The 9,772-nt window shown below is 38.8% G+C and overlaps 1 protein-coding gene across 1 annotated transcript; it reads left to right on the forward strand.

The window, feature by feature from the left end:
* Positions 1 to 1,870: 1,870 nt before the first annotated feature.
* LOC112177100 (glutamyl-tRNA reductase 1, chloroplastic) lies at positions 1,871 to 5,119 on the forward strand. The gene is made up of 3 exons (XM_024315300.2): positions 1,871 to 2,406; positions 3,063 to 3,304; positions 3,627 to 5,119. The coding sequence occupies exons 1-3, from the start codon at positions 2,163 to 2,165 to the stop codon at positions 4,755 to 4,757; spliced, it is 1,617 nt and encodes a 538-aa protein (XP_024171068.1). The 5' UTR covers positions 1,871 to 2,162; the 3' UTR covers positions 4,758 to 5,119.
* Positions 5,120 to 9,772: the final 4,653 nt, after the last annotated feature.

Consider the following 9,772-nt stretch of genomic DNA (forward strand, 5'->3'; position numbering starts at 1 on the left):
TGATCAAGTGATTCAAAGACCAAACAGTGAAATTACTCATATAGAAAGAAAATCATGAGTGAAAATAATAATTTCTTTTTTAATAATTGAGAATCTACTACAATTAATTCGTAAGTCAGAATTCATGACTTTTCACTTGCAAATAGAAAACTATGTTATTAGACCAAATAATAATGGGCATATAATTGTAATTAATAACTCTTATTACAATATATATTTATTACTTTGGTAAGATGGAGTTAAAACAGTTAAATAACAATTTAGCTAGGATCAAGGATTAAAATATTTGTATTTACATATTTATCGGAACTTAAAAAAGGGAGATATCGAAAATATCAGAGATATATTAGGGATATGTGGGAAAATATATCTTTTTTAAAAGAGTCAATTTATTTGAATTACATATAAATACATATAAATTTCAACTTCATCTACATCTAAAAATAGATTCTACGTGATTGAAAAGTCGCTCGTTGGTCTACGAAAGTGCAATAATCAGACCAAGACATATGACTCATATAGTAATAATTACTTCATCATGAATTATCCTCGCTTAGATTCGTCTTCAAGGAATTTCATCTTATCTAGATTTCACTCCTCACTCGGATTTCCTTTGAAATGAATACTCCTAACCCAGATTCGCTTTGAGAAGATTTCTCCTCATCCATATTCAATTTGAGGAGATCTCTCCTCACACATATTTGCATTTAGAGAATTACTTCTCGATCACCCATAATAGCCTTGAGGGTATTCACCCAGATTCATTTTCCTTGAGGAGATCTCTCTTCACACATATTTGCGTTTAGAGAATTACTTCTCACTCAGAATCGTTTTGAGGGGATCTTTCCTCATCCAGATTCGCCTTGAGAGGATTTCACTTCACCCAAATCTGCCTTCAAAGGTTTCACTTTGAGGTATTTTTCCCAAACAGGTTAATTTGCCTCTTTATTAAATCATATCCTGACTAGAAACCGTTGTTAGAATTTTACACCCTGATATAACATCCATATTTCATAATGTATGTTTGTCTGTGAATAACTGAGTTTTTTTTTTTTTTCAATTAAACTTTACAAATATTTATTCATTTTATCGGAGATATATCTCAAATATCTAAATATCAGGGATATTTGACAATATCGGATAAATTTCGCAGAAACGATGGAAGATAAGATATTTTCCTCCTATAATATATCGGTCTCTCTAAAAACAGAGATATCGAAGGATATATCGAAAATATCGCATATTTGACTACTCTAAACTCTAGTTGGCTTAGTCAGATCACCAATGTCATCGCCAACAACATGAGCAGGAGGTTTGAGCATGAAAGGAAGACCTTGAGAATTAGTCACACAGCTTTTGGTAAAAATATCAGCTAATGTGTTACTTTCACTATCTTTTATTACAATCTTGGAAATACATCGATAATACCTTTATAACAACGTCCTAAATAAATTAAAGCATTGAATGACTATATCTCATTAAACGAATAGCTGAAAAGAAAAATATACCATCTTATTTTCAAAAAATAGTGAAAGACATTATTGAAATCTATTTATTTTTCATTAACATAAGAACAATATGTTTTTTATCAATTTTGCTCACTTAAGAAACAGTTTCAACGGACTGTGAGAAATAACTACATCGAAGCTACATGTATTCAATTTAAATGCTGAAATTATAATAACTTATACATTAACCATCAGATACATTTGTTCCTTACCGTCTCCCAAAAAACGGTTGAGCAGCTCTCTCTTTTTCTATTTGATTTTCGTAAAGAGTAGTGGGTCCCACAGAGATGGGAAGGAGAGTGTGGATAAAACGTGTGTTCCATCCGCCAATAAGAGCACAGAGAAATCAGAAACACACCCCCAAATCCCAACTCATCCCCATTGGCATCTCCCCACTCTTAACATAGCCAACATCAAACCACACACACACACAAACTGACCAAACAAACAAAGAGAAGAAAATACGAGGTCAAATTCTCTTGTGTAACCCACCAAACCCAAACGGCCAGCTCCCCCTTCTAACAGCTCCACAAGCCCTGGTCGCATTTCCCATCCTAGCCACACTCCCTCTCCTCTCTCTCTCTCTCTCTCTCTCTCTCTCTCTCTCTCTCTCTCAATTCCAGGCCTTTCGATCACGCCCTGCCGTTTGGGTCAATGGCGGTCTCGACCAGCTTCGCCGGAGCCAAATTGGAGGCTCTTCTCTTGAAGGCCTCGGCCTCATCGTCTTCTTCTTCCTCCTCCACTGCTTCGTATTTGCCGAGGCCCATTTGGACCAGAAGGGTCCAGAGAGGAGTCAGGTGCGAAGTGACGACCTCTGATGCTGCGGTTCAGGCTGGCCAGAGTGGCTCTTCTTCCAATGTCTCGGCTCTAGAGCAGCTCAAGACTTCTGCTGCTGACAGTAAGTTTCTGTATTTCCATCAAAGCGTTTTGCTTTCTGTTTATTTTTGGTGTATGGTGTAATGGGTTTGTGCTGGAATTGAGTTTTCTGCTTGCAAATTGTTGTTTTGGTGTAATTGGCTGAATTCTGGACGGTGTTTGTGTTTCTGGTTCTAGAGTATAGAATGCTGATTAACAGGTTTTTTTTTTTTTTTTTTTTTTTTTTAATTTGTTAATGTTCCCACTAGTATTTTTGTGGTGTGTAATTTTGAAGCTGAAGTGAAAGCCTAATCTGAAATTGGTAATATAGTTCATATTATATATTGATGATTTCAGTACTTGTAGGAAAATATGATAGTGATATTACTTCAATATTATGACTTCATTTTGATTTAGACTTTCATCATATGCCCCACTTGTTTTATTCCTAGTGGTTTCAGCTCTACAATTCTGAAGCTTTAGGTGACCAGTATTTGATTTCGTTTATTTGGAGTTTAATATCTAAATTCTATTCCGAGTTGCTTTCCAAGATTGAAATTAGCAGTATTGTTATTTATTTATTTTTACCACGGATAAGGTTGTTGTGCGGCTTCTTAGAACAAGCTTTACAAGTCTCTGGCTTATTGTAACTATTCTTGTAGTATTGTTTGACTGAGCTTTCTACAATAAATCTCTCAGGGTATACAAAGGAAAGAAGCAGCATTGTGGTCATTGGGCTTAGTATTCACACAACACCTGTTGAGATGCGTGAAAAACTAGCCATTCCAGAAGCAGAATGGCCTCGAGCCATTGGGGAGCTGTGTGGCTTAAATCATGTAGAAGAAGCTGCTGTTCTTAGCACCTGTAACAGAATGGAGATATATGTTGTAGCTCTATCTCAGCATCGTGGTGTCAAAGAAGTGACCGAATGGATGTCAAAGGTACTCTTTCTCTTTTTTATGTGTATTCTAGGAAAAACTAAAAAGTTCAAATGGCAAAATATCTAAATCTATCGATTTTTAAAAATGGATCTTATGGTAGAAACCTTTGGCATTGATTGACCATCTGATCTGACACTTTCAACAATCAACTTACTTTCCTTGAAAAGAAGAATTACACTCTCCTTTCATTTGTGGCCTACAGTATGAACTTGTTAGTATTTACTTTCACTTGCTGATATACTGAATTGTCCTGTCCTAAATTGAAAATGAATCATTTCTAGGTCTAGAACATTTCATGACTATCTTTGACTTTTGTTGACAGACAAGCGGAGTCCCCGTTTCTGAGCTATGCGAGCACCGGTTTCTATTGTATAACAGTGATGCTACACAACATCTCTTTGAAGTATCAGCAGGTCTTGACTCTCTTGTGCTTGGAGAAGGTCAAATTCTTGCCCAGGTGAAACAGGTTGTCAAAGTTGGGCAAGGAGTTGTTGGCTTTGGCAGGAACATCAGTGGGCTGTTCAAGCATGCAATCACTGTGGGAAAGCGTGTTAGAACTGAGACTAATATCGCTGCAGGTGCAGTTTCTGTAAGCTCTGCTGCTGTTGAACTTGCCTTGATGAAGCTTCCTGAACCCTCTCATGCTACTGCTAGAATGTTGGTGATTGGTGCGGGAAAAATGGGGAAGCTTGTGATCAAACACTTGGTATCCAAAGGTTGCACAAAGATGGTGGTTGTAAATAGGAGTGAGGAGAGAGTAGCAGCCATCCGTGAAGAACTGAAGGGTGTTGAGATAATCTACAAGCCCCTAACAGAAATGCTTAACTGTGCAGCTGAGGCAGATGTAATTTTTACAAGCACTGCATCAGAAACCCCATTATTTTTCAAAGAGGATGTGAAGGACCTTCCTGCAGTTGGTCCAGAGACTGGGGGTTTGAGGCTATTTGTCGACATTTCTGTCCCTAGGAATGTGGGCTCATGTGTTACAGATGTTGATGGTGCTAAAGTTTACAATGTTGATGACCTTAAGGAGGTTGTGGCTGCTAACAAAGAGGATCGCATCAGGAAAGCGATGGAAGCTCAATCAATTATTAATGAAGAATCGAAGCAATTTGAAGCATGGAGGGATTCATTGGAGACAGTTCCTACCATCAAGAAATTAAGAGCTTATGCAGAAAGAATCAGAGTTGCTGAGCTAGACAAATGCTTATCAAAAATGGGTGATGACATATCAAAGAAAACAAGAAGAGCTGTGGATGATCTCAGCCGAGGTATTGTGAACAAGCTCCTTCACGGTCCAATGCAGCACTTACGATGTGATGGGAGTGACAGCCGAACTTTGAGTGAGACCCTTGAGAATATGCATGCTCTTAATAGAATGTTCAGTCTTGAGACAGAAATATCTGTATTGGAGCAGAAGATTCGAGCTAAGGTGGAACAAACCCAGAAGTAAGCTCCTACATCATTTTTCTTTCATGACACTTCTACTTCCTCAAAGTCAAATAAGGGGAAACATCCTCACATTGTGGTTTAATGTTCACTTTGGTGTAATCTAAAATTGGATAGATAAGTGGTGTTGGTCCCAGCTAGGGATCTACCAATTCATTCATTGGTGTAAGGCACTTAACCTGGCTATTATCTGGGAGTTCTTTATGTCTTCGATGTGTTCTTAAGTGGTTGTTCGGCTATGTACGCAGTAGCAAATTGCGGAATTATGAGGTGAACATATGTGTCTCTATCTTGTATACTGTTGATTCTTGTAATTAATGATCATTGGATTTGGAATTTTGATATGAAATATGTATAGTTTTCTGCTGTGTAACCTCCTAAAAACAGATTTAGTTTTTCCCAATCATGAATCTCAAGGTAATAATCCCAACTTTTTTATCAGCAGAGATGAGAACTGCAGTGCCATATATCTTGCTAAATTTGAAATTTTGAGATGTATACGTCTCTAACTTTCACAGTTTCGCTGATGAGTGTATCAATCAATTACATCATCAAGTAGACAGCCGGTGAGCAACCGAGGCTGATATTTAAACAAACAAAACAAAGATAGGGAACTTGTAGGACTTTTCTAATCAAGACCCATAATTTGCATCGCAAGCCTCTGGAAAGATTTCCGATCATTGGATAACCCTGTAATTACGATGAATGCTAATTCACTTGATGCGTCTAAACTGAGCTTCAGGCATGGTTTGTATATCTGATGGTTCAAGTCGCAGACTAGGTTTAATTGCCATTTCAAACTATACCTGCCAAGCAGCAGCCAGTGACACAAGGAAAGAACTCCAGCTCCATATGTCTTGCTAAATAACTCAAGATTTAACTTCCAGATTAGTTTACGAGAATGGAAGCATTCCCCAAATGGCATGGAGGACTATTTCTTCCTTAAAACCCCATGTACAGCACTCAGCATAAGCAATAATTAATGTCTCCTACACAAGCTAGACGTACATGGAAGAAAGTTAATTGTGATAATGCCCCCTATAAGAAAAGCTTAATTCTTCTTGTTAGCAACTGTTATCGAGACCGCACATTGCTTTCCCAAGCTTATTGGATGAATTGGCATTGCTGCCCCTCCAATTAGCAAGTCCCATTGCCTCTTGACATTATTACCCATTCCATCTTTGGAATAATGCGATATCTGCTTGTCATCCCCCTAGGCCTGAACCCTTGGCCAGGGACGGTATGGCAAAGGTCAGGCTGTTTCGTGTCTAGGAAAACAAATTCCTACCAGTTCCCCATTCACAATTCTTGAGCAACTCCAACATCTTCTCTATAATTTCTGTATTATAGATAAACAAAAGTCAAAGCATTAGCCTCTTTTTCTTCTCAAACTCCAATAGATTTCCTATTTTACAGCAATATCTGAAATCTCCATAATTCTTTCTTAAAATATTAGAAATTAATGTAAATTTAGAAAATTTGATTTTCTCTTTCGTCACTATCCCTAAAATGAGGATAGTTATCGGAATCTGTTGGAGCAAAATATACTCATTTTTCCCTAAAATAAAGAAAAATCAAAATATAGAGAAATTGTTGGAGTTGCTCTAAGCCCAGTTTTTTGGAATTGTTGTGTTGTGAGAAAAAAAAAACACTTCCGATATTGTTGTGAGAGGAAGCACGTATGATATTGCTGTGAGAACAAGCACTTTTGAAGCACTTTCTCATATTGCTGTGAGAAAAAAAAAACTGAGGTGTTTGATAAATTGTTTTTAAAAGTGGCGTGAGGACAAAAAGCAATTTCCTAGTGTTTCGTAAGTTGTAAGTAAAAAGTGTTTTGGCTGGGATATAATTACCAAAATGGTCATACATGCTAAAAAAATGTTACTAAAATACATAACTTTGTTTCTGATTATGTAATCATACCAAATTAAAAAATTTCTCATGTCTTTTACACTAGTTCAAATTATCAATGCATTACTTTTATCTCAATATGTATATTAATTCTACAAATTATATAAGGATGATTGATGATTGAACAGTTTAATGACCGTAGAGAAGGAAGGAGGAGAAGACAATCAGAAATAGAACTCCTCTCGTGTTTCTAATCAGAACGATGATGCTCCTTAGAGAGAGAAGGAGGAGAAGTAGAGCTCTTCTCTGCCCATTTGCTCCGATGAGGATTAGGGATTAGGGAGTTTACGACAAAGAGATGAGCAGGAGAACGATGTATCTGCAATGAAGAGAAAAGATAGGGTTGCTGGGTTCAATGTAATTTTTAGAAATTACGAGGACAAAATAAGTAGTTCAATATAATTAATTAAAAGCTTTGTGTTTTTTCAAGGTGGTTCTGCAGAAACAATTCTAAAAGCTAGGAATTGCTGCTTCTCAAAAACCAGCTAATGGGCGAAGTTACTTCAACCAAAATCAGCTTTAACGAGTCTAACCACACACCTTAATGTAGGCCTAAAAACTCTTCTTAGCTCAAAAGCAGCTCAGGAATCAATCCCAAACTGGACCTTAAGCAGGTAGAGTCTCCACTGCTGTAGCTGGCAATGTCCCGGATAGGAGATACAACTTTGAATAACACCGGTTGGAGCACTCCAAAACCTTCCACACTATAGCCTCTCATAATGAATGGTTGCTAATGATTTGGGCTATTGCAGTAGTAGTATGGGAAAATTTCACAAACAGTACACCAACTAAAGGCTACTAATAATTTCTATACATAAAGTTTCAAACCGAACATTTTGGTACATGAGATCTGAAGCCCGACCCATTATATAGACACAACGTCAATGACGCCGTTAGCCCTTATGCCATTATTCATTCGTCGGAGGGTAATTTAGTACTTTCATCGGTTTCCTCTCTGACTCACTCTCTTATTCCATAGACCCACCACTCTCTGCCCCCATGGGCACGAACTGAAGCTCACCAAGCCGGAGATGAGCCACCACCAGAAGGCCGGCGCCATACCTGCTCTCATTCACCTCCAGAAGTCCCACGATTCTTACTCTCTCTTAGACACCGAAATTTCCAGAATGGAAAAGCCCCAAAACGAAGAACCCAAATCGATGAATCTCCTTTGGCTCTTTCTCTCTCTCTCTCCCCTCACCCAAACCCAGAAAGCTCAATCTCGGCGACCACTGCATGTCCTCCACCTTCCAAATCCACACCCACCAAACTCAATCCCTGCGACCACCACATGTCCTCCACACATTCGCTTCTCTTCAACACCAATTCGCTCCGGCAAAGCCTTCCGATCGCCTCCCGGAGCCTACGATGCATTGTTGATGGACGCCAGAGGTACTCTCTTACTGCTAGCCAACCTCGTCGAAGAGGTGCGTTTCGATACCACAATACTTCAATTCCCGATTGAAAATCTCATCACAGAATCTAATTTTGATTCTTGTTATAGGTGTGACTGCAACTCTAGCTGAAATCAAGCAGGGTTTCTAAAAAATCGATATTCATTTCTATATTTAGTTCACGTAATATTGTAGAGATTCATTGTTCTGTGTATTGATGATTAGGGAGATGGGATGCCATTTGGAAACTAGTTGTTTCTAAAGCCACTGGTTGTTCTGATCTTGATTATTTCGAACACGTCTATCAGGCAATTAGTTTGATGATATATCCAGAGGTTAAGAGCTCACATGGCTGGGTTGGATCTCTGCTTGTTGTGCTTTTTCTCGGTGACTAACCGGTCGCAAATGGTAGCCAGCTGCTGCTTCTTGGTGGATTGAATGCTGGCGCCGTCGCTGCTACTACTTGTGGTTGTGGTGGTGGTGTTGTTTCAGCCGCCCGTGAAATAATGATCGGATATAGTTGTGAGAGGGAAAGATGGGTGGCTAGAGTAAGAGAGAGAGATAGTGTTGGGTGGCCAGAGTAAGAAAGAGATAGAGACCAATTTACCCCTAAAAGTATGCCAGCTGGCAGAGATCTCACGGCGTCATTGACGTCGTGTACGGAAAGTGGGTTAGTCTTCAAATTCCGTGTCCCAAAATGTTTGGTTTGGAACTTTATGTATAGAAATTATTAGTGGTCTTTAGTTGGTGTACTGTTTGCAAAATTTTCCCTAGTAGTATTGTCAAATAGGAGACTTTTGGGAGCTCTGTTAAAATATAACGTGCAAGCTCAACTTTTTCCTTTTTGGGGTCCACCACAATCCCGTAGGAGAATGGTCCACCACACTCTGGGAACCCACTACCTGTCCCCTTATTTAAAATTTTATTAATAGGGAAAAAAAAGACAAGAAAAAAAAAACCGGGGGGGGGGGGGGGGGGGGCACAATTATTAGGTTCACCTCTTAGGTGAACGAGCATATGACAATTCTTAAGTTCACCCCTTGAGTGAACGGGCATATATATATATATTTTAAATTAAAATAGAGGATTATGCGATATTAGTTTCTCGTTAGCGGTCCTTGCGCAAGGCGCCGACCCTCCCCATAATAGAGAGGGGACCTCTACACCCGGGAACCCACCCCCCGTCCCTCTATTTTATTTTATTAGAAAAATAAAAAACAAAATACAAGATGGAAGAGGGGGACATAAACCAAAACCTCTCCCGATACCAAGAAACATTACAACTGGACTGGAATTTCCAACATTAAAGATAGCAAATCATCCTATCTATAAAGAAGAGAAAAAGCTTAGGACTAATAAGGACCCCCAAAAGAACAACCCAAGAGAAGCAACCAACATCTACTATGCAAACCTGAAATTAGGAAGGCCTACCAAATCTTGGGAATATGCCGCAAGTGCACAAGGAGGACAAGAGTACCACCAATGAACACCAACCTGATTCGCCCCAAAATTAGCTAAAGAATCCGCTACCTGATTGCCTTCGCGATAGATATGAGAAACTTTCACCGACATAGATGCAAGCACAACCCGACAGTTGAACCAATTGGTAGAGTATTGCCATGGTACATCACTCTGAAGAGAAGATAAAAAATGAATTACCAAAGCTGATTCACTTTCAATCCATAGGGAGCGCCAACCTTTCTGTGATGCAATA

This window comes from Rosa chinensis, chromosome 7 (genome assembly GCF_002994745.2).
Source record: "Rosa chinensis cultivar Old Blush chromosome 7, RchiOBHm-V2, whole genome shotgun sequence".
NCBI classification, from domain to species: Eukaryota; Viridiplantae; Streptophyta; class Magnoliopsida; order Rosales; family Rosaceae; genus Rosa; species Rosa chinensis.

Bases quoted from the DNA above. Each gene is read 5' to 3' on its own strand.
- LOC112177100 (XM_024315300.2), top strand. From the start codon at position 2,163: ATGGCGGTCTCGACCAGCTTCGCCGGAGCCAAATTGGAGGCTCTTCTC. The intron at 2,407-3,062 runs GTAAGTTTCTGT...TAAATCTCTCAG, and splicing joins CAAGACTTCTGCTGCTGACA to GGTATACAAAGGAAAGAAGC. The intron at 3,305-3,626 runs GTACTCTTTCTC...TTTTGTTGACAG, and splicing joins TGACCGAATGGATGTCAAAG to ACAAGCGGAGTCCCCGTTTC.